The following is a 23,518-nucleotide window of genomic DNA, read 5'->3' on the forward strand; positions in this document are numbered from 1 at the left end:
AATTGAGGAATCAATTTCCCGATTATACAATCAAGAAAATTAGACTTGATAATGCTGGTGAATTTACTTCTCAGACTTTCAATGATTATTGTATGTCTATGGGAATCATTGTTGAGCATCCTGTTGCTCATGTACATACTCAAAATGGATTGGCTGAATCATTGATTAAACGTCTGCAAATGATTGCTAGACCAATGATTATGAAAACAAAGCTCCCTATTTCTATATGGGGACATGCAATTTTACATGCTGCTTCATTAATTCGCATCAGACCAAGTGCATATCATAAATACTCCCCATTGCAGCTTGCATTTGGTAAAGAACCAGACATTTCTCATCTGAGAATTTTTGGATGTATGGTGTATGTGCCTATTGCACCACCTCAACGAAAGAATGGGACCTCAAAGAAAGATTGGAATTTATATTGGTTATGATAGTCCATCGATCATTCGATATCTTGAACCTCAGACAGGCGACGTGTTCACAGCACATTTTGCTGATTGTCATTTTAATGAGGAAATCTTCCCAATGTTAGGGGGAGAACAGAAACATACCGAAAAAGAAATTACATAGTATGTATCATCATTGTTACATCCGGATCCAAGAACAAAACAATGTGAAAAAGATGTACAGCAAATTGTACACTTGCAAAGAATAGCAAATCAAATACCAGATGCATTTGCAGACACAAAAGGGGTAACTAAATCATATATACATGCTGCAAATGCCCTTGCTCAAATTGAAATTCCGAAGAAACAAATTGAAGATAGTCATGATGTCGTAAAACGCCTGAAGCGTGGAAGGCCAGTTGGATCCAAGGATAAAAATCCTCGAAAAAGAAAATTCATAGAGAAACACAATGATCACAAAATAGAGAATGATGTTCCTGAAGAAACACATGATGATGAAAATGTTCTGTCAGAACCACAAACTGACGAGAATCATGAAATCTCTATCAATTATATTAATACTGGAAAAATATGTAACCGAAAAGATATAGAAGAAATTGATGATATATTTTCTTATAATGTGGCAATCGACATCATAAATGATAATGAAGATCATGAACCAAAATCTTTTGGTGAATGTAAAAATCGACAGGATTGGATAAAATGGAAAGATGTCATCCAGGTTGAATTGGATTCCCTAAATAAACGTAATGTTTTTGGACCTATAGTCCTTACACCTGAAGGTGTAAAACCTGTTGGATACAAATGAGTTTTTATTCGAAAGAGAAATGAGATAAATGAAATAGTAAGATATAAAGCTCGACTTGTTGCACAAGATTTTTCTCAAAGGCCTGGAATTGATTATGAAGAAACGTATTCTCCTGTGATGGATGCAATCACGTTTCGGTATTTGATTAGCTTGGCAGTATCTGAAAATTTAGAAATGCGTCTTATTGATGTTGTTACAGCCTACTTATATGGATCACTTGATAGTAATATATATATGAAAATCCCTGAAGGATTTAAGATGCCTGAAGCACAAAGTTCAAAACCCAGAGAATGTCATTCTGTGAAATTACTAAGATCCTTATATGGTTTGAAGCCATCCGTCAAAATGTGGTATAATAGGCTAAGTGATCACTTGATGAAAAAGGGATATGTAAATAATTCAATATGCCCTTGTGTTTTCATTAAGAAAACAACATCCGGATGCGTAATTATTGCTGTATATGTTGATGATTTAAACATCATTGGAACAAATAAGGAAATTCAAGAAGTTGTGTCATACTTGAAAGAAGAATTTGAAATGAAGGATCTTGGAAAAACCAAGTATTGTCTGGGTTTACAAATTGAACAAAAAGAATGTGGAATATTTGTTCACCAGACAAATTATACAGAAAAGATCCTTAAACGTTTTAATATGGACAAATCAAATCCTTTAAGTACTCCAATGGTTGTTAGATCATTAAACATAGAAAAGGATCCATTCCGTCCATGTGAAGATGATGAAGATATTCTTGGTCCAGAAGTACCATATCTAAGTGCTATCGGTGCCCTTATGTATCTTACAAATTGTACAAGGCCTGATATATCTTTTGCCGTAAATTTATTGGCAAGATTTAGCACATATCCAACAAAGAGACACTGGAACGGAATTAAACATATATTCCGTTATCTACGAGGAACGACAGACTTGGGACTTTTGTATTCAAAAGATGCTAATGCAAGTATAATTGGTTATGCCGATGCTGGATACTTATCTGATCCACACAAAGCACGTTCCCAAACTGGATATGTATTTACTCGTAGAGGCACTGCAATTTCTTGGCGTTCACAGAAACAAACGCTAGTAACAACTTCTTCAAATCATGCCGAGATTATTGCACTACATGAAGCAAGTCGTGAATGTGTGTGGTTAAAATCAATGACCCAACATATCCAAATCTCATGCAGATTATCATTAGACGAGAAGCCTGTGATACTATATGAAGATAATGCTGCATGTGTTGCTCAAATCAAAGAAGGATACATAAAAAGCGACAGAACTAAACATATTCCTCCTAAGTTCTTCGAATTCACCAAAGAGCTTGAGAAGAATAAATGTATTGATGTTCGTCACATTCAATCAAGTGAAAACTCATCAGATCTCTTCACAAAGGCACTTCCTACGACAATATTCAGAAAGCACATATATAATATTGAGATGCGCACTCTACGAAATTTGTGAAGAATTGTTCGTGTCAACATGAGAGGGAGTTTACGTGACTGCACTCTTTTTCCTTTACTATGGTTTTTATCCCAATGGGTGTTTCCTAGTAAGGTTTTTAACGAGGCAGTATAACAACACGTAATGAAGACATTCATTATGATCATCATCACAAGGGGGAGTGTTGAAAAATAAAATTTAAAATGTGTGTATTGAATATTTGAATGTTGAATATTTGAATGTTGAAAATTAGGTGTTGAATATTGAAATTTGTTTGTGATGATGAAGGTAATGATTAATTTAATTTTGGATTATTTATAAAAATTTTCTATAAATAGATCTCTCATTTGTGAAGAAAATCACAATTGAGTTGAGAGAAAAATATTATAAAGTGTGCAATGTGATAATTTTGAGAGTTTGAGATTTGTACTTTTTACCGTAAATTTTTACTTTTTCACAACAAAAACTTTGTATTTGGGAAGATATTGAGAAAAAATCATTAATAATATTATCATTGGCAATTTGCTTCTTTATGTACAATCACTGTCGTCTATAAATCAAAAATGTATTTTAAACACAATTAAATTATTTGACTTAATTTTAATTTAGCACTTTAAAATAATTAAGTTAAACACTTGCTAAATAATATACAATCATCATCAGGTCCTTGTACAGGAAAAAATAAAATCGAAAAGATGTCAATTTTAGATAACCCTGCAGATCTGCCAACAAAACCACCTCTCTCGTATGAGTTTAAGTATTGTTTAGTAAGTATTGGGAAGTTGTATAGAACTCCTTAGGACTAAGAAGTATGACCTGAGAAATCATAGGTGAACCAAGGTGGAGATTTGAAGAAGTTGGATCGCCTATGATTTAGAAGTCACCAACGGTACACAGGAAAACTAATGGAGTTGCTACAGAGAATCAAGACTCTCGAGAAGACTTGGTGACTACCAATAACTGAAGTCAAGGCTCAAGTGCAGTGTGTGGTCTGGCTAATATAAATACAGGCAAATAAGTTGGAGGAATACATAAAGTCGGTTTTGCATAACTTGAATTGGGTTGGAGATTGGCCCTCGAGTGCAACGGCAGAAGGGAGCTTGATTGCAAGACCCACCCGTTGAACAGGGACGAAAGTCGGCCTTAGCAATCCGACAACGAATGGAAAGCTGAGCAGTGAGAATTCTAAAGATTTCTCGAGAAAAAAATAGAGATGACTTTTATGTTATCCATAATATGTGGAAGTATCGACAAACGTAGCCCAAAACTTTTAATATGATAGACGAAATTTTGTTTCGATTTTTGTCGTTATCCCAGTATATTTTATAAAGTTTTCTCTAGATATAATAAATAATTGCCTAATTTGACAACACAATACACAAATAGAAACCATTGAGTAAAATAACTCCAATGCTCATTATTTCATATTCATTCCTATCTTTCTTTCACATGTAAGAACATTCTTACCAAATATTCAACTCAATATTTAAAAAAATGAGTAAAAATTAATTAATAATCTAAACACACGATTAACAATAATATTAAAATATCACACCCAAATTTTATCAAACAAAATCATCTCTCGAATATGTAATACAAACCGAAAAAATTCATATTTGTTAATAAAAGAATAAATTCATTAATTTCCTCAATAATATCCTAAAGTTATTTATACTCATACCAGTTAAAAATTATTGGATTAAGTATTAAAAAAATTTGGCCCAAAATTCTTACTGGGGCGAAAAGCATAGCTTTGCCCAATGGCGGAGCCACATAAATTTATTTTTTTTAAAAAAATATATGTACATTTTGTATAATTTTGAATTAATTTGATATTAATTTTGGTAGATCAATTTAAAATATTAAAATATTCTAGTTTTAGAGTTTAAAATTTCGACCTAGGTAAATCCATATTCCTGACTCGGCCATGGACTTTGCCCATACGTTAGATCCGTCCTTGTATAGATGATTTACTTAGATTTCAAATATTTATTACCAATATAAATATGACAATATAAAATTTGTATAATGTTATTTTCTCTTATAAAAGAGTGATTGAGTTCAATGAAAATTATATATGAGTATCCGACTCTTGTGAATTCTCTCTATTATTCTATTTTTTGTGATTTATAACAACTATTTTTTATTAAAAGTATTTTTAATTCTCAAACACACATTTATTTATTTAAAAAAAAATTATTTACTTAATAATTTTGAACAAAAATAAAAACAGGAAACACAAATAGTTTTACATCCATGATACCAACCAGTATAATTAACATTATAATTTTAAATAACAACTGAATTAAAGATTTTATTTAATTTCCACAGCTAATAAATTTATATTTTGATTTTCAATATCAATCTGATGAAATATTTTTTTTTCGTTTCTTCATGTTTATAATTTATAATGTAACTGAAAATTTCAAAATGAAAACCTCTTGGATGATATGGCCTTCCTAATTTATATTGGAATAAAATATGCGAAGTTGTATTTGTAAGATATATATAAAATAATTATTAATGTTAGTGAAGTCTTGACTCAATAGTTAAAGTCGAGATTTTGAAATTTGATTATCTCAAGTTCGAGTTCCGCTTGTTGTTGATGGTTGGTCCATGGGCAAGTACTGTGAGTAGGGCAAACGGTTACTTTATATTTTTGTAGTCTGGAACAATATAATTATACAATCAAATAATTATTAATAAAATATGGATTCTCATATTTGTCGAACAAAATACCAATCCGGGTTTGAGTTTGGATTGGAATTCTGATTCAAGTGAACAAAGAATAAGCCTATTTATTTCTGATTCTAAGACTAGTAGTTCTAGCGGTCGACTCGGCTCTTTCAAATTGTTTCTCATTATTGAGAAAGGGTGACAACGATAAAATACAAGCTTGTTTTATAGCAATAGTAATTAATCGTTGTTGTTTCAAGGTCAATTTATTCACTCGCTTAGATAATATTTTTCTTTGTTCACTAATAAATCGACTAATTAAACTAATGTTTCTATGATCAATTCGATCCCGATTTTTACAATATATAATACAATACTAGTTACTATGCACACACGATGCGTGTGTGTACAATCTTTATTATTATTATCGATGGACTAAAGTGAAAGTTGACAAATTATGAAGGGACTAAATTGATATTTGAAATGTTGAAATAAAAATAAATAAATAAAAATAAAAGTATGTGTGAAATTAAAACAAAAAAAAAATAAAAAACAAAAATGTAATATTAATATCATATAAGGATAAAATTGGAAAAAAAGTTGATGTCATCTCTAAGTAGTTATTATGATGTCTTTAAATTTAATATAATAGTATAGAACAATATAGATACGATTTAAAAAAAAAAACTAAAAAAAGGAGAGTTAGAAAAGGGAGGGGGTTTAACCCGCTCAGGTCCTGCAACGCTTCGAAGTCGTTACCCAAGATTAGGCTAGTCTTCTTCCGCCGCAGGATGAGCAGTTGGCGGAGTCTTGTTCTCCGAATCGGAGAGAATTGCACGGAGTATGGTGGAAACACTGACTACAAGGACCATTTGGTTAGTCCTCACTCCTTGTGCTACTTCCAAACCCTAGTTCTCTATTTCTGAATTCCCGACCAAGAAATTCTCGTTTGGTTGCATTCCGTTACTCTTGTCTCATTTTTCTTGACCAGACCTCAATCTTTGATGCATTGGTTGTTTTATATTTCAGGAGACCTGTTTTGGCGTTGTTCGCCGTGAATTGTTGCATTCCAGTGACGATATTTTACCCGTATGGATTTTTCCATGCTTTTTATGCTATTTTGTTTATTAGTTTATCAATTCTGTACTAAATTTCATTCCTTCAGTTCGGCAGTTGTTTTGTGTATTTACTTCTTTGGCTCGTTGGTTCATTTGAAACTATTAGCATATCGATTGGATTAGAGGCATGTGACATGTACAGCGCTGCTAAATCAGTTGCTATGTCGAATTCATCCTCTCATCCACATAGATTTGGTTATTTAATGTCAAATGAATTATATATTCTTTTTTCCTGAATATTTTTATGCCCAAGTTGCTTTATTTTATATATTTTTGCAGTTTCTTCTCGAGTGTGCTGAGCAGTTGCCGCACAAGATACCTTTGTATGCAACATTGGTATGCAAGCCTTTCCTGCAAGTTTTATTCTGCTTAACTTCGATCCTACTTACTTATATTCATTCTCTTGCAATGTGCTTATATGTGTTGAGACATTCTACGCCCGTATGGTCACTATGGTGTTTGTATGTTGCTGTTTGCTGGGATATTACTCGTCGTATAAACAATGAAGATTTGTTTGAAAACCGTTGCAGTAAATTGAGACCGAAAAATGCATATATGTAGTCTCGCTTAGATTTTTGGGGATTTTCTTAAGATATGTAGTTTCAGAACACCTATTAGGTTATTACCATTTAAGTTGCGGAGGTTGGATAAATTTTAACTATCAAATTTTCATGGAACATATATCTGGGATGAGAAAATCTGAGAATATGAAATCAAGCACTCTGGAACTCTTTCCTCCTGCAGTTAAATAGTTTTTTTGCTTCGATTTTTGAATCTTCTAAGGATGCACCTTTTTCTTCTGATTTTTGCTCTCGCTTGGATTTTTGGGGAATTTTTTTAATATTTTAATTGCAGAATGTCTATTGAGTATTGACTATTATTATTCAAGTTGCAAGATGGTTGAAAGAATTTAATTCATCAAATTTTCATGGACGATATATTTGAGCATAGGACCAATCCAATCTAAAAATAGGAAATCAAGCATTGGTGGAACTCTTTCCTCCTGCGGTTCTGAGTTCATTTTGAATCCTAAATCCTTCTACAATGTAGCATCTTCTTTTCTTATTTTTGTGAAATTCGTAGATCTGTTACACAAATCTGAAGAAAATATTGGAGATTGAGGAAGTTAATTTGTTGAAATCTGGGTGTTTGTGCGAACAAAATTTTCTATCTAAGTAGGATTTTCTACATGCCTAAAGAGCAGCCAACTTCTGCTACAACTGTTGTTTAGATTCAGTGTTGCATGTGTATGTTTAAATTCAATCTGTATAAATTTTTGAGTCATGGACAGACACATCACCATGCTGTCAATTTTTTGTGCACAATACCATATACTAAATGAAATTCTCTTATAATTATAGGTTGGACTCTTAAACTTGGAAGATGAAGATTTTGTCCTGAATATTGTTGAGAGGATTCATGCTAATTTGCAGGTCATGGAACCAAATTGTGAACTTTGTTTTTGATGTTTGTTCCTGCATATCTATCTTCTAAGTCATGCTTCTGATCTCTTTTTTCCTCCGTCCCTCTTTCTACTCTTTTCTCTCACAAAACCCAAAAGAGACGTGTCCTTGTGATGCACATCTACCAAAAAACATATGTATGCATGCCTGCTACGTTTATCCCAAAGTTGGGGTTTATTTTATTGCTATTCTGGATCTGGAATATCTGCTGCAATCATATCAATCTGCCAAAATAGACTTCTGCTGGAAGTTTGTACTTGGTAGTCTTTACATGAGATGACTTTCCCTATGCTTTATTGGACTTAATTAGTTTCCTTGGGACCAATTTTGGGAAACTCACTGGCATTTTGTGTCGACATCAATTGTTCTCTGCTATTGGCTGTTTATTTTCATTTTAACCCCATTTATTGATATATTTTCCCTTACCGACTGTCAGGCTGCTTTAGAAGTTGGAAATTGTAACAGGATCCGTGTACTTATGCGTTTTCTGACTGTACTGGTATGTTTTTTGTGACTCTTTATTGCTTGATGAATACCTCTAGGCTCTATCCTTACTCTTTATTGTGGATTTTAAAACAACCATTTTGTATCACGGCTATGCTTTGTACTGGTAATGCTGAATATAGTCTGCAGTTACTCTTTATCGTGGACCGAAAACCAACCTCATGTATTGTAATGCTAAATATATTCTGCAGTTACTCTTTATTGTGAACCAAAAACGAACCTCATGTATTACAGCTATACTTTGTACATGTAATGCTCAAAGCGTTGATCTCCACTGGATCTTCATACATTGATACCTCTGATTTGCTGATTTTTTTTTTTTTGCATTACTTTTATCGGAAGTAAAATAAATTTAGTTCTCATGAAGCCTGCTCATATGCGCTCTGATTTCATATATGTTCTATATTGTTCCAAATACAAGGAAATATGCTTCTTTTTTTTTAAAAATCGTTGTGGTCTATTAATCTGGAATAAAATGAGTTTGAAACTCATGTGGCTTCTCACTTGCTGTCTCATGCTGACTATTTACTTTTATTATTTTGAATGCCATGACTTACTTTTCTTCCGTTCGCTTTTTTTGTAGTTCCTTGAAACTTGAGACTGACTTTTCAACATTTTATAAGAATCATCTGAGTCTTAATATAATTCACTGACTTATAATTCCTTGTTAAGTGATAATAGAATCAATCCTTTCTTAAAATGAATCTTATTCGTACCAATTCCATTTCATATTCTTTTTCCCCTTTTCTGGTCTTATGGAATGCAGATGTGCAGTAAAGTTCTCCTACCAAGTTCGTTAATTGTTTTATTCGAAACATTATTGTCATCAGCAGCGACAACAGTGGATGATGAAAAGGGAAATTCCTCTTGGCAAGCTTGTGCCGATTTTTATATAACATGCATTTTATCTTGTCTCCCTTGGGGTGGAGCAGAACTTGTTGAGGTAAATCATTCATTTTTGCCTTCCTTCACGAGTATTGTGCGACTCTAATAATTGGAAAGTTGTCAGTTATTTTTGGCTTTATTAATTGGTGTTCGGTGTTCCTATGAGAGGCAGCATCCTCCCCTACCCCTCACCCCCCCTTGCTGATAGGCATTCTCATGTTGATAACGGACTCGTGTTCTTGTCTGATGGAGGCACCCAAGATGCCTGTTAAATGTAACAATTACCTTTTGTATAGAAACAAAAACTTGTAGAGAAAAATAAAAATGTCAATGACTTCATTTAGCTCGTTCATGTTTTACTTAAAAACTTTTGGTCTTATGGACCTTTTGCAATATAAGAATATAATTCCTTAGTCTATGGCTATCAATTTCGTTCACTATTGTAAATGTCATGAAATAAACAATCACGTATGTGAGTAAGGCTTAGATCTGATAGTGGGTTGGTATACAAAGTAGATCAAGTTGGAGAAAACATGACATTAGGACAGCTTGAATCTTGATAGACAATGTACTTCTTCATTAGTCCGTTACAAATCCCTGGATTCAGAGGCTAGCTTTTTTTATCTGAATCCATGACTTATCTAGAAAACATGAGAATGGTGCTAAACAGGAGCCCCTGAGTTTGCTCTACAATTTTATTATGCAGTGATTGGTATTGGTGTAAGTTCATATCTAGATAGCCTTTTTGTTTGGAAAGAATAATGATCATTTTATTGCTTTTAGTTATTCTATGTCTCTGCCAAGATCGTCTTCTTGGAAGTTGTTTATGTTTCTTTATGGAATGCTATGTCCTGCATTAGTGCTTTCAAGGAAAATTGTCTCGTTGTCTCCTATGAAAAAGTAGAAGTTATTGAGGAACCTTTAATTTTCATTTGTGCAACATGGGCTCTTTCCTTGAGTGCCATACATTTGTTGTATAGATTGTATTCAATCATCTTGTCTAGTGCTAATTTATAGCTTCATATTTGATTTACATATTTTTAGAATGTTAAGTCTTTTGAAATGGGATTTGGGTATGATCTTGAAGCCTGATAGTTGTATACCATGACGAAGTTGTTAAAAACTTACAACACACAACAAAGTTTAGTTCTCGCGCGAAGGCACAGGCCAAAGCTCAAACTTTCTGGTGAATAGTGTACCATGGTCCATGGCCATGAAACTTTTCATTGCATGCCTTGAAGGCTTGAGTTGCACTTGGAACGTTCCTTGAAAGTAAAATGTGTGACTTAAATGTACAATTTATTGCATCCCCCCCTCATTTTTTTCTCATAATCTTATAATTATTTGTTTTGTTGATATTCACTAACTTGTAAAGTATATCAATACGTGTAAATTTTTCTTGAATTTAAATATCATAAATAGTAAAAAAATAATGCAACAAATCATAGGATTTACAGAGTTTGACCACAATGGTCTTCTTCATCCATGTCATAATGTTTAGGGGGCTAAAACTTAAATTAATTTCTCTCAGTTGAAAAGACATATACTCACTTATTCATAAATGCTACAATATCTTGCTATGAATGTAATGTGAAATCTATTCTCTGATGAAATAACCATAAAATAATATCAAATACACATCATGAGTTTATTCTAAAAAACACACAATCACATATCATAAGTTTGATTGTGCTAGCAAACCTGATTCTATGCAATTTTCTTTGATTTCTGGCACTTCCTCTCAAATTGGCCATGGAATATTCAATTGAATCAATAATTTGGAAGAGCAAAAATGTGTTGGGAAAAAATATTGTATGATGTTTTTCAACTAGAGAGATAAAGAGTGGACATATGGAGATCTCACATTTCATTTGAGCAGCAAAAAATAATTTCAAAACTGTGCCGGTTAGAGTGTAGATAAGTGGAGATAAGACCAGCTGATAAATAATCACGGGTAGTTGAACTGGCTTATAGCCAGACAATCAGAATAGATTTTTAAATTCTTTCTTTTTTGCTTAAATAGATTTATACTTGAAATTCCTACTTTGCACCGAGTTCAATTTTAAATGGTAGCAATATATAAAAAAAGAATGTAATACAACACAAGATTTAAATTGTTCGACCATGATAACATAGATCCACAGCTTAATTGTCCAGGTTACCACTTTATATGAGTTAAAATTTCTTGATTTGAATATTTTAAGAAATCCTTCCTGTAATCACACCGTGAAAAATAATATTTAAACTATATAATCTTAATAACATCAAATTAAATTTTGATAATATATTCTTGTTGCGATAAGATGCATACATCTCCTCACACATAGGCTCTAGGTCAACTACGTGCCTTTAATACAATGCATGGGGGTTAATATTTTTATTTTAGTTGCCACAAAGTTAATTTATTTTCTTTTTTGCACTTTTTCGCTTTTTTAAAAAATTCTGGTAAATGTTTTATGGTTATTTGAAATTTATTGTTTGTTTGGTCTGATTTCCAGCAAGTCCCTGAGGAGATAGATAGAGTTTTGGTGGGAATACAAGCGTACTTGAGTATCAGAAGGCACGTTTCTGACACTGGTTGCTCTGCATTTGAATACAATGATGAAAGGAATCAGGATGATAGCCAAAAAGTATGTTCTTTTCAGTCATTTTATTTCTTCTTAAAATTTAGATGCCTTTTTTCTTTCTTTCCTTTTCTTTTACTAAATGAAACATTTGCATGCAAATCGGTACAAGTCTTCTCAAGTATTTGATAAATGATATATTCTATTTTTAATTGTTTAGTGTGTGCATCTTTAGGACTTCTTGGAGGATCTATGGGACCGGATTCAAGATCTTTCCGCCAAGGGATGGAAGGCGGATAGCGGTATGGTTACATTTATGTTTGATTTTGTTAGTTTCCTTAATCCATCAAGATGTCCAAACGTCTGTTATTTATTTATTATACAAAATTATATGTATATTTAACAACATTATTAGATTTTTTCATTTTGTGGACAAAATCACCTATAATAAATGTTTTGCAACATTCATTCAGAGACCTGATATTTCTTCTCATAGATTTTATCTTTTTATTGTGTTCTTAAAAAGTCTTGCCTGAGTTATATTCTTACTCCAGTTCCCAGACCCCACCTTTCATTTGAACCACAGCTGGTTTCTGGAAAGTCTCATGATTTTGGCCCCTTGAACTGCCCTGAGCAACCTAATCCCCCGGTTGAAGTAACAGGGATCACTTATGGCATACAGAAGCATGAAGCTGAATTGAAATATCCTCTGCGTATGCGCAGCCTCAATATTTTTCCTTCTAGTAAGACAGAGGTAATTTTATTAGACTGCATTTGGTATTCTCATGTCTGAAGCTAATAAGTGTGAAGTTTTATTGCTTTAGATTGGCTTAGATGTAAATCTTCAAGGCAGATATTATTATAGTCAATAACAAGTAGTCTGTGGTATGAATTGGTCATACATTTATGACATCTTTGGGAAACACAAGTTCACATTATGATTACTGAAACATTTCGATTTTTAATGTCTTCCAAAACTTTGTTTTTGATTTTCAATTCAATGTTCATGTCACTTGCTTAAATGATTTTAATGTAATCACTTTCTGTGATCACTGGTTATTTAAGTAGTGTTTTGCCATGCTTGAAGTGCTGTAATGACTGGATAAAGAAGTAATTCGTTGGGCTATATTGATAGCTCACTAGGACAGGTTCCAATCCGTTTTTCATCTTTGAACAAATATTGAATTTCATCCCCTTTTTTAACTGTTCCAGGGGTATGAGACACAATTTGGAGACTTCCTATTAGTATTTTCTCTGAGTTCTGTGCTTTTGCCTTGATGAGCTTGAAAAAATATTCATAGTAATTTGGAACCATAAATGCTTGTTATAACCTACGTTACATGGATATGGGTACGGGTTATCGTATTGAATATAATACGGATACGGTGATACGGAAAATTTTGACAATATAAGACCCGATACGGCTAGGATACGACAATTATTAAAAAATATATAAATATTATAGGGCAATTATTTAAAAAGAAAAAGCCAAAAGTGTCCAAATCGTACCGACTGGTCAATACTAAAAAGGTCAACGACACGGATTTTGCCTCGGATACGCGTGTCATATCTGTGTCTGATACTTCAGAAATTTTTTTAAGTTGTCCGTGCTTCATAGGTTATAACAAGTCACATGAAGTTTTGCCCTAGTCAGATGTTCAGAAAGTGGCAACTAAACAACCATATATCATAGTCTTATTGTGCTTTTGTGGCTGGTCCTTGCTGGTGTTGTGAGAATGTTTGCACTTTTATCAAAGGATGGTGATTTTTTTATAGTTATTTTTGGATACATTACTCGTGGCTGTCCATTTTGAGGTAGCACTTGTGTGCTTTAACCTTTGGCACCTAAAGTTTGCCCTTGCACAAAAAGTATTTGGATTATCTTACTGTCATCGACTCATTGTGTTGGTGGATTTGCATTGATAAATTTTGTGGTTTATCTTTTCATTAGTGGCTCATCTCTTTTTTGTTCCTTCAGCAGGATTTGCAACCTATAGATCGGTTCGTTGTGGAAGAATATTTACTAGACGTGCTTTTATTTTTAAATGGCTGGTTAGTAGATTTATTGATTTTGGTTTTCTAAGCTACATAATTTACCCTGTCGGTTGGACCATTGAATGATTGTTTTTTACTTCAAAATAGATTCTTTTTTCTGTTCAGTTAGTAGTATAGGAATTTCTTTGAAGATGCCATCTAAGAAATGTTCGAATTGCTGGCTTTGGAAACTGAAATAGAGGTTTAGGGATTTAGTTTTAGTTTACTAGATGTTCTGGATGTTTCTATTGTGACTTTGTGTGACTTGTTTTGTTCTAGGAGTCTTTGGTAGCAAGGGGACAATATTGATGAAAGAAATATTTTTGGTAAAGGCAAAATAGAGATTTGCTTTTAATGATATTGAACTTTAGATGGCTGGAGATTTGTTACCATACAGGCTTGGTTGATTAATTTATCGATCATGTTATGCTCTTGATATGTTATTTCAATCAAGGTGTTGCAATTCTTCTTGCCGCATTATACCTGTTCGTACTCTCAATATTTCTTTCCTGAATTGAGCGTTTAGAACTTGGTGTGCATGTGTGACCTCTTTTTGTTCTATTGTATTGTCATGCAATAAATTTTATATTTTGCTGGAGTTCTATCTAATTTTTTTGTTTGTGTTTCACGCAAAGCTAGTCGAAAGGAATGTGCTTCATCCATGGCTGGCCTACCTGTTTCCTTCCGATATGAGTACCTTATGTGTGAGACAATATTTTCCCAGGTACCAACTCATGGTACTCCAATCTTTTAGCTATGATGGTGCTCCAACTTTTTAGCCATTGCCCTTTCTTTCTTATGCAGTTTGAGCTTGATTGGACTGAATGTTTATTCATTTGATGTTCTGAATTGAATTGTAAAAATTGGGTTGGAGTGAGACCTATGTTGTAAGAGTATGCGAGATAGTTGTTGGACGAGGATTTCACATGCGGAATTCAGTTTGATAGTTTTTGGAGTTCTCTTTCTATGCTTAGATTGAATAGTGCACATGAAATCACATTTCACTGCAGGTGCACCACCATGTTCATCACACTCCAGAAGATCAACAGGATTTGAAATATTTGTATCACTATGTGAATCGCTGGAGATAAATAGTAGTACATGGGGAAGTAGTATATGCTGTGATATTAACTGCAATGACAAATTAGCAATAATGATAATAACGAGAAGTGAAGGAGAGAGAAATTCCCCTGATGAGTGAGTCAGAGTGCTACCTTCTTTTAGCACTTGTTTCATATGCATTATGTGATTTTCATTTGTCTTTATGCCTTGCAGATTCTCTTATTACCCCAACCCCCCTTCAAGCCCATCTACTATACCTTGGTCATCATGGATCTATGCAAGGTATCGATGATTTTTCCATTTATCCCATTTTAGTTGCACATATTTACCACTTTGTAAACATATTTTGATCTATTGTTGGTTATTAATGCCTGTCAGATGGACTTACGCTAAAGTATTATTGCAGGCTCTTCCAGGTGCCTTTCCATCTGTTGTAGCGGGGGCTGTTCGTGCTCTTTTTGATAAAATTGCTGATCTAGACATGGAGTGCCGTACACGCCTTATCCTTTGGTTTTCACACCATTTGTAAGCCAACATTTTGAATATTTTGATTTGCTAATTGCCTGTTTTTACGGTTAGATGCTGAGTCATAGTCTGGTTCTTCTGATTTGCTATCTAACAACGTTACAAATGCTATTAAGTATTAATGGTGTATTTGGGTGCCGAAAAAATTCAGCTTGCAAAAAATTATTTGCCAAGGAAATGACCTGGTGAATGGTATAAACCAGCTCGAAGACTAACCGAATGATGTAATTCTTTTTTCCCCTTTCTTAGAGGCACTACATAAATAGTTAGTAATTACTTGGTTTTCATAGTCTATTATTGTGTTTAAGAAGTAAAATATATTAATTTTTATGATTTCCTGGTTGATTTGTGTAGTAATTGGGGCTTTTGACCCCAGATTCCCTTTCCTTCCTAGAAAGAAAATTGGATGTTATTGGTTTGCCACTTATCATCAACAATGGTTCCTGCTTGAATGTGCCTGCTCATCTATGTTAAGTTTGTAATCTATGTTTAAGAATTACTTTTACCATTTGGTGGCATTTTTGTTGCAGATCTAATTTTCAATTTATTTGGCCATGGGAAGAATGGTCTTATGTACTTGACCTTCCAAAATGGGCGCCTCAAAGGGTGTTTGTTCAGGAGGTTTTGGAAAGGGAAGTGCGGCTATCATACTGGGACAAAATTAAACAGGTATTTTATGCCACCAATCATTTACTTTTACTCTTCGATTTTGTATTAAAATGTGTCGTCTTAATATTCACCTCATATTGTGCTTGCATGGTTTTATCATATTATGTGAATTAAATTGAGTTTATTAAAGGTCTAAAAATTATTTCATTTATAGGTTTTGATTAATTTATTATTATTATTTTTAAAAACTTTGCATAAAGAGTGTTGAGAGTGCTCCTGTTTTAGAGGAGTTACTTCCACCAAAAGGTACACCAAATTTCAGATACAGTGCAGAAGGTGCAGATCAAACTGAACTCAGTCTCTCCGCAGAGCTCAATGGCATGGTGAAAGACCGATTAACTTCTCGTGAAATTATCTCATGGATTGAGAGTCGAGTAATTCCTGATCATGGGCCGGATATTGCTCTCAGAGTGGTTGTTCAGACTCTTCTCAATATTGGTTCAAAAAGCTTTACTCATTTGATTACTGTCTTAGAGAGGTATTGCCAGGTCATTGCAAGGATTTGTTCTGATCAGGACAAGCAAGTTTTGCTCTTATCTGAAGTGAGTTATTTCTGGAGAAACAATGCCCAAATGACAGCCATAGCCATTGACAGAATGATGGGGTATCGCCTTGTATCTAATCTGGTTATCGTGAGATGGGTATTCTTGCCACAGAATGTTGATCAATTTCATGTTTCTGACCGCCCCTGGGAGGTGTGATTTCAATTAGCTTTTGAAGATTTTCTTTACTCTTACTAAGCCCCCCCTTTTAATGCAGTCACCTCACATAAACATTTTAACCTGGTTTTTTTAGTTGCTATTTGATTTGATAAAGCATCTTTCTAATACAGGTCTTGAGAAATGCGGTTAACAAAACATCCAATCGCATTACTGATTTAAGAAAAGAGATATCAGTCCTAAAGAAGAGTGTGGTTTCCGCTTCTGAAGCTGCATCTAAAGCACAATCTTACTTAGAGGATGCAAAGTCAAAGCCTACTCTTACCCTTGTGGATGGTGAGCCTGTTCTTGCAGAAAACCCTGTGAAAATGAAACGTTTGCAATCCAATGTTGATAAAACAAAGGAGTCCGAGGTTTCTTTGCGTGAATCCTTAGAAGCAAAAGAGGCTCTTTTTGCTCGAGCTGTCAATGAAATTGAGGTATATGGTGTTACTGCTTGGTTTTGGCTAAAAGATAATAACGCCAAATTTGAAATCCCTTTGTCCTGTATGAGAGAGTATTGACCTCGGTGAATCATTGATGGACATGCAGGAACTACTTATTTTCTTGTACAAAAACTTTAAGAACATATTGGCGGAACCACTTCGGGATACAGAAGGTAACTTGCATCCTTCTCACGAGGCAGATGAAATGGCTATTGATGAGGAAAATTCTCCTGCAGCAGAGGTGGATAGTGCTGATGAAAGACCACAAAAAAGGTGCTTTCTTTTTCTTAATCCTCCATTGCCACATATATCATTGTGTGCCTATTAGTTGCTTCCGGGCATGTCTGTTTGAGTGTTATATATATGTGTGTGTATATATATAGTTATATACACATATAAACTTTTCATGTTCCTTATTGTTGGTTTTGGGAACATTTGTAGTCATCCCAACGGTAAAAGCACAAGAACTGGTTATAATGTTGGTGAGAAGGAACAATGGTGTCTGTCAACCTTGGGCTACGTTAAGGCCCTCACTCGTCAATATTCTTCAGAGGTAATGTTCTTCCTTGCCATGCTTGGTACTTGTTTCCTGTGTAAGCACAGTTTTCATCTTGTCTGATCTTTTCTGTAGTTTTCCAGTAATATTCGGAACTAATTTCGCCTCCCTTTTGTTGTGGTCAATAGATTTGGCCTCATATCGAGAAATTAGATGCCGAGGTATTGACGCAGGACGTTCATCCCCTTGTACGGAAAGCTATATACTCTGGTCTGCGTCGACCTGCTGATGGCTTTTGATGTCGTTTTTGTTTGAATTGATGATCCATAGTTGTACCGTGAATGGATTCGATTTACACCAGTTTTAGTTTCTATGAGCTCATTATGAACATAGCTGTAATGATTGGAGGAAGTCCCGACTTATTTCATTCCATGCTTAATTATTTATCAAGATGATCCATTTTTTACCGTCAGACTGATTGGATTTTTTTTAAGTCAAAAACTTATGTGAGACTGTCTCACGGGTCGTATTTGTCGTATTTTGTGAGACGAATCTCTTAATCATTCATGAAAAAATATTATTTTTTATGTTAAGAGTATTATTTTTTATTGTGAATATCGATAGGGTTGACACGGCTCACAGATAAATATTCGTGAGATCGTTTCACAAGAGATATGTTTTTTTTTAAATTAATAAATAATACAAATAATAAAAAGAATTACCAATATATCAAAAAAGAAAAACGAATTTCTTTTAATATATTAAAACGGGGTCCAAGACTCCAGCTACATGAAAAATCGAACGAGGGCCTGAGCTCAAACCCCGGCTTCTACGTTAAATCTTTTATTGTTTGGTTTAGATTAGAGCGGTAAACGAATCGAATCGAATCAAATTTTAAGAAATTTTCAGTATTCGAGCTCAAGCTCGAATCCAAATAAACATATTCGAAGCTCGATTCGAAACTCGAACTTTTATTATTTTCGATTCGAACTCGATTCGAACTGAGGCTCGAGTTCGAATTATATATATATATATATATATATATACTTAATAATATTTTATTTATTTTTCGACAATGGAGGGAGAGATCGAGGTGGACAAGAATTTCCCCTTATTTCACCGGAGAAAATCTGGCGGCGCCGCCAAGATATCACGACCCCCAAAACCCTCCTCGCCTGTTACCGCCGCCACAATTGAAGTACCAAAATCGTTCGAAAAAGAGTTAAACCCTGACCCAACTCCTGCCCACGTAACCTTCTCGGACCTTGGACTCGCCGAATGGGCTGTCAAGACCTGCAAGGAGCTGGGAATGAAGCGGCCTACTCCAGTCCAGCAGCATTGCGTTCCAAAAATCCTATCTGGCCAGGACGTCATGGGCCTTGCCCAGACCGGTAGCGGCAAGACGGCGGCTTTTGCGCTCCCGATTCTCCATCGTCTCGCCGAGGATCCATACGGGGTTTTCGCTCTGGTGGTGACTCCGACTCGGGAACTGGCGTACCAGTTGGCGGAGCAGTTCCGAGCCTTCGGTTCAGGTTTGGGCCTCCGAGTGGCGGTGGTTGTGGGCGGCATGGATATGATAAACCAGGCCAAAGCCCTAATCCAGAGGCCTCATGTGGTGATTGCTACTCCTGGCAGGATTAAGGTTCTCATTGAGCAAAATCCTGATGATATTCCTGCTGTTTTCTCCAAAGCCAAGGTTGTTAATCTTACTTCCTGGCCGTTAATTCTTTTAGTTTTTTTCCCCGGTTTCATAGTTAAATACTTCTTTTTATTGCTATTGATCTGTAATATTATCTTTTCCATGGAATTATAAATTATCTTACGGCTGAGATATATCATGAGTGCAAGGTATATCTGAATGGTAAGTTGATTTTTTGCAGTTTTTAGTTTTGGATGAAGCAGACAGAGTTTTGGGTGTTAACTTTGAAGCGGAATTGAGAGTTATTTTCCAGTGCTTGCCAAAGAATCGACAAACTTTACTATTTTCGGCTACCATGACGAGTAATTTGCAAACACTGCTCGAGCTTTCCGCAAATAAGGCTTATTTTTATGCTGCATATGAAGGGTTGAAGACTGTAGAATCTCTGAGACAGCAGTATATTTTTATTCCAAAGAATGTAAAGGATGTTTATTTGCTCCACGTATTAAAAAAAATGGAAGAAATGAGTGTTCGATCTGCCATAATTTTTGTCTCCACCTGCAGGTACTGTTTTCTTTTCTGTATCCGCGTGTTTTTAATTACCCGTGCTTTTAATGTGTTTCAGTTGCACATCTTGGAAAATGTAATAATTATTAGATTTAACATAGTCTAAAATGTGTGGAGTGAGATCCTTTGAACGGTATATTTTGGTGTGGATAACGAAAGACTTTGTCTAAGGATCTGCTGGATGCAATTTTTCATTCACAGCTTGCTAAATTGTCAGATATAGCCATTTATGGTCAAAGCTCTATGGATTAAGATGAATGTGTTTGTGCTAAAAATAAAAATTGGGCTGACATGGTAAGCCCATTAAATTCTTGAGAAGCCTAATATACGACGAGCCCATCAACTTTGGACAAACAATGATAATCAATGTTGCTGGGTAAAAAGTAGTCTGACCGGTTAACAGTTAGATCCTAACTTGCAAGGTGAGGAAGTGGGGGAAGTGGGGAGTTAAGTATCTTTCACCATCCAAATATGCAAGGGAGTAAACAGAGAGAGGGGACAACAAAATCATATAACTCTACAGCATCAACTCTGCAAATTTCAAGTTCATCGTTCAAGTCTTTTTAATTTTTTTATCATTCAAGCAGCTTTTTCTTATGTTTCCTACAATTTCCTTTTCATTTTATTAGGATTTCTCTTGATTTTGTATGTACTTAAATCATGTTAGGAATTTCCCTTCAATTTCCTGTGTTATTTGCATCATTTTCCTTTATTTTTAGTGAGTTTATATTTGCTCAGTTGATTAGAACTTATGGTCAAATTTGGTTCTTGTGTCGTTTGGCTTCAAGGAGTTCGATATTTTCACCCAAGTTTTGATGGTAACAGAATGAAATGACACAACTACTGAAGTTTGGATGGACTTTCATGAAATGGAAATGTAGACAGAAATAGGAGTCGCTATTATAACAGAAACCTTTTTTCCATTTAAGAATGTTGATTCGCAAAAAACGAATAAAATGTATTATGTGGTAAGTTGTGACGAGATTAGCTTTATTATATGGTGTTGGCCTCATTCTTGAATTGGCCTCTGCATTGATGTGTACTGTGGTTGAGCAGGAGTTGTGAACTTCTGAGTTTATTGCTGGAACAGCTTGAATTTGAAGTTGCAGCATTGCACTCTTTCAAATCCCAATCATCAAGGCTCTCTGCATTGCATAAATTTAAATCTGGTCGGGTCCCTTTATTAATAGCAACTGATGTAGCCAATCGCGGTTTGGATATTCCCACTGTAGATTTAGTCCTAAATTACGACGTTCCCAGGTATTTACCGCCTTATTTTTTACATTTAGTCGTGGACTTGTGGTGGCATTTCTCTTTATCAATAGTAGATGCCTCATTTCTATGTAGATATCCAGAAGATTACGTTCATCGAGTTGGGCGTACTGCCAGAGCAGGGAGAGGCGGCCTGGCTCTTAGCTTTATCACCCAGGTATGAATAATGAGATCCTTCTTTTAAATAAATTCTTTTTATATTAGTGTTACTTGTTCGGAGTGATGAATATCAGAGGCTTCTGGGTTTTGTTGGCATTGCTAACGATTTTAATATTATCGCAGAATGATGTAGATCTTGTGCATGAAATAGAAGCTGTTATAGGAAAACAGTTGGAGAAGTTTGAGTGCGAAGAAAAGGAAGTGCTCGAGGATAATATCACAAAGGTAAGAGCATATTACCATTTTTGAGTAAGTATTGCTATTTCAATCTTTGGAAATGTCTTCTCACTTCTGCTAGTTGTCTTCCAAATTGGTTGTGCTTTATTATTCAACGAGTGGTATTTCCAGAATCTGCCATGAGAACTAGGATGAAAATATATTGGCCGCTTTTTCAATTTCAGGTCTACAAGGCTAGACGGGTTGCAACAATGAGAATGATGGATGATGGCTTTGATGAAAAAGCCAAGGAGCGAAAAGCTCAGAAGTTAAAGTCATTAGCAGAGAAAGGCCTATTGAAGAAGAAGAAGAAGTGCAAGAAAAGAAAAAGGGAAAAGCCGAGTCAAGATTTAGCCAACATTAGAATGGACTAGATGTTACTTGCAGAAGGCATATTTTTTTTAAAGTATATGGGTTAGTTGACCGAGATTACTTGTTAGATGCATCGCAAGAGATTTGAGTGCTGAATATCGAGGATTGCCTAAAATTTGAAGGAAATAGTCACCTGACTAGAGCTGTCAAAGTATACCAAGTCACAGGTCGATCTCAGGCAATAGTTTTTTGGTATGACTCTCATTGAATTGACTTCATTTCACAGCCTAGTTCTGGCTTAATGGTTGGACTGTTGGAGTTAAAAAGTGTGTTCCATTTCAATTTTACAGAATTTTTTTTATATGATGTGCATTAATAGTAAGAATTTTATGTTCTTGTCCTTGGTGACTTGCTGTGATATGTGATTCGGAGAAAATTCTAAAAGATCACTCAGGGGCGTCCTTGTTATTCTACTTGAGACTTTATGACATGCAATTTTGGTTATAATGAATGAGTATGGATTCATTTATTTAATTTGCATGTGTGGTTCTTCCTCCAACATTTTTGCTGTCCTATCCAACCATTTTAAAGAAAACATGTCTATTAAAATATCAAGATTATTTTCTTTATAATGAATTTTCAGAAAATATGAAACAGAGACAGTAGGGGATTGGATTAATCCAGTTGCACTATTAATTTTTCCTTTAATCATACAGTGTAATATGTGAGAAGTTGATCCTACAAGGCATCAACATAAAATATCATTTTTTCCAATATAAAATTTACATTTTTGGATAGTGACGGTTCGAGTAAAGAATACTAGGTAATAGGTGTTAAGTCTCCCCCTCTCAAATGAAAAATGTCAACTTTTTGTTTTTCCCCTTTTGATTTACGTTGGAGCATCCATCTCCCTTTTGTTTCATAGACCGTGGATCTTGACAGAAATTTTATTTATATTTTTATTCAGCGATAAAATTCATATATATATTTTTTAAAAATTCTCATTTCTACAACCTTTCACCATCCAAATCATCTCACTTGATAAATTTTTTTATGTATTAAGGAGCGTTTCTTCTACTTTAAAAAAGAAATTATTAAATTTATAGATTACAAAGAAGTGCGAAAAAATAGGAGCAAATAATGTTCGAAAACAAAAGTGAAAAACTGATAATCAAAATTAAATAATATTTGCAAATAACTTTTAGATTTCAATTAAATTATACAAATATACAAAACTAATGTAGAATTTATATCTAAGAAACACACAAAACTAATTTTTTAAAATTACAAATGCTCTTTAAGTTCAAATTTTCTAAATTCTTATTGTAGATAATTGTATTCATGTTGCTGCTCGACTAGGCTACGATCACCCAACTGCTCCACTACGAAATTCAATAGAATATATATGTGAAATCGTATGCTATCAATGTCATAAAATTATGTCAATAATATTAGGCTGCGGATTCATTTCTTCGGAAAAAATAAGGTGATGTCATCGAATGCGTGACCAGATTGAAGTGCTAATCCCTTTCATGCTGCTCATATCAAATAATTGTAA

At 34.3% G+C, this 23,518-nt stretch overlaps 2 protein-coding genes across 3 annotated transcripts; both read left to right on the forward strand.

Moving 5' to 3' along the window:
• The first annotated feature begins 6,026 nt into the window (after nt 1-6,026).
• On the forward strand, nt 6,027-18,267 carry LOC140976825 (nuclear cap-binding protein subunit 1-like). Of its 2 annotated transcripts, none has more exons than XM_073441169.1 (19): nt 6,027-6,206; nt 6,361-6,420; nt 6,729-6,785; nt 7,811-7,882; nt 8,349-8,411; nt 9,183-9,359; nt 11,800-11,931; nt 12,101-12,167; nt 12,420-12,619; nt 13,844-13,917; nt 14,539-14,623; nt 15,175-15,243; nt 15,368-15,486; nt 16,017-16,155; nt 16,356-16,850; nt 16,988-17,293; nt 17,406-17,572; nt 17,741-17,852; nt 17,984-18,267. In XM_073441169.1, exons 1-19 carry the CDS (start codon nt 6,123-6,125, stop codon nt 18,092-18,094), a joined length of 2,589 nt encoding a protein of 862 aa, XP_073297270.1. In that variant the 5' UTR covers nt 6,027-6,122; the 3' UTR covers nt 18,095-18,267. The 2 variants fall into 2 exon arrangements, with proteins under 2 accessions (XP_073297270.1, XP_073297272.1); XM_073441171.1 differs by having other exon boundaries at nt 13,847-13,917.
• A 599-nt stretch (nt 18,268-18,866) lies between these two features.
• On the forward strand, nt 18,867-22,438 carry LOC140976826 (DEAD-box ATP-dependent RNA helicase 36-like). The gene is made up of 6 exons (XM_073441172.1): nt 18,867-19,491; nt 19,676-19,998; nt 21,058-21,261; nt 21,349-21,430; nt 21,556-21,657; nt 21,834-22,438. The coding sequence occupies exons 1-6, from the start codon at nt 18,871-18,873 to the stop codon at nt 22,020-22,022; spliced, it is 1,521 nt and encodes a 506-aa protein (XP_073297273.1). The 5' UTR covers nt 18,867-18,870; the 3' UTR covers nt 22,023-22,438.
• Nucleotides 22,439-23,518: the final 1,080 nt, after the last annotated feature.

Source organism: Primulina huaijiensis, chromosome 5 (assembly GCF_012295235.1).
Source record: "Primulina huaijiensis isolate GDHJ02 chromosome 5, ASM1229523v2, whole genome shotgun sequence".
NCBI lineage: Eukaryota > Viridiplantae > Streptophyta > Magnoliopsida > Lamiales > Gesneriaceae > Primulina > Primulina huaijiensis.

What these genes read in the sequence shown, in the direction of transcription:
- LOC140976826 (XM_073441172.1), top strand. Translation starts at nt 18,871, where the DNA reads ATGGAGGGAGAGATCGAGGTGGACAAGAATTTCCCCTTATTTCACCGG. An exon ending in CTGTTTTCTCCAAAGCCAAG is followed by an intron (nt 19,492 to 19,675) that starts GTTGTTAATCTT and finishes GATTTTTTGCAG; the next exon opens with TTTTTAGTTTTGGATGAAGC. An exon ending in CTCTTAGCTTTATCACCCAG is followed by an intron (nt 21,431 to 21,555) that starts GTATGAATAATG and finishes ATATTATCGCAG; the next exon opens with AATGATGTAGATCTTGTGCA.
- LOC140976825 (XM_073441169.1), top strand. Translation starts at nt 6,123, where the DNA reads ATGAGCAGTTGGCGGAGTCTTGTTCTCCGAATCGGAGAGAATTGCACG. An exon ending in CTTTGGTTTTCACACCATTT is followed by an intron (nt 15,487 to 16,016) that starts GTAAGCCAACAT and finishes TTTTTGTTGCAG; the next exon opens with ATCTAATTTTCAATTTATTT. An exon ending in GAGCTGTCAATGAAATTGAG is followed by an intron (nt 17,294 to 17,405) that starts GTATATGGTGTT and finishes ATGGACATGCAG; the next exon opens with GAACTACTTATTTTCTTGTA.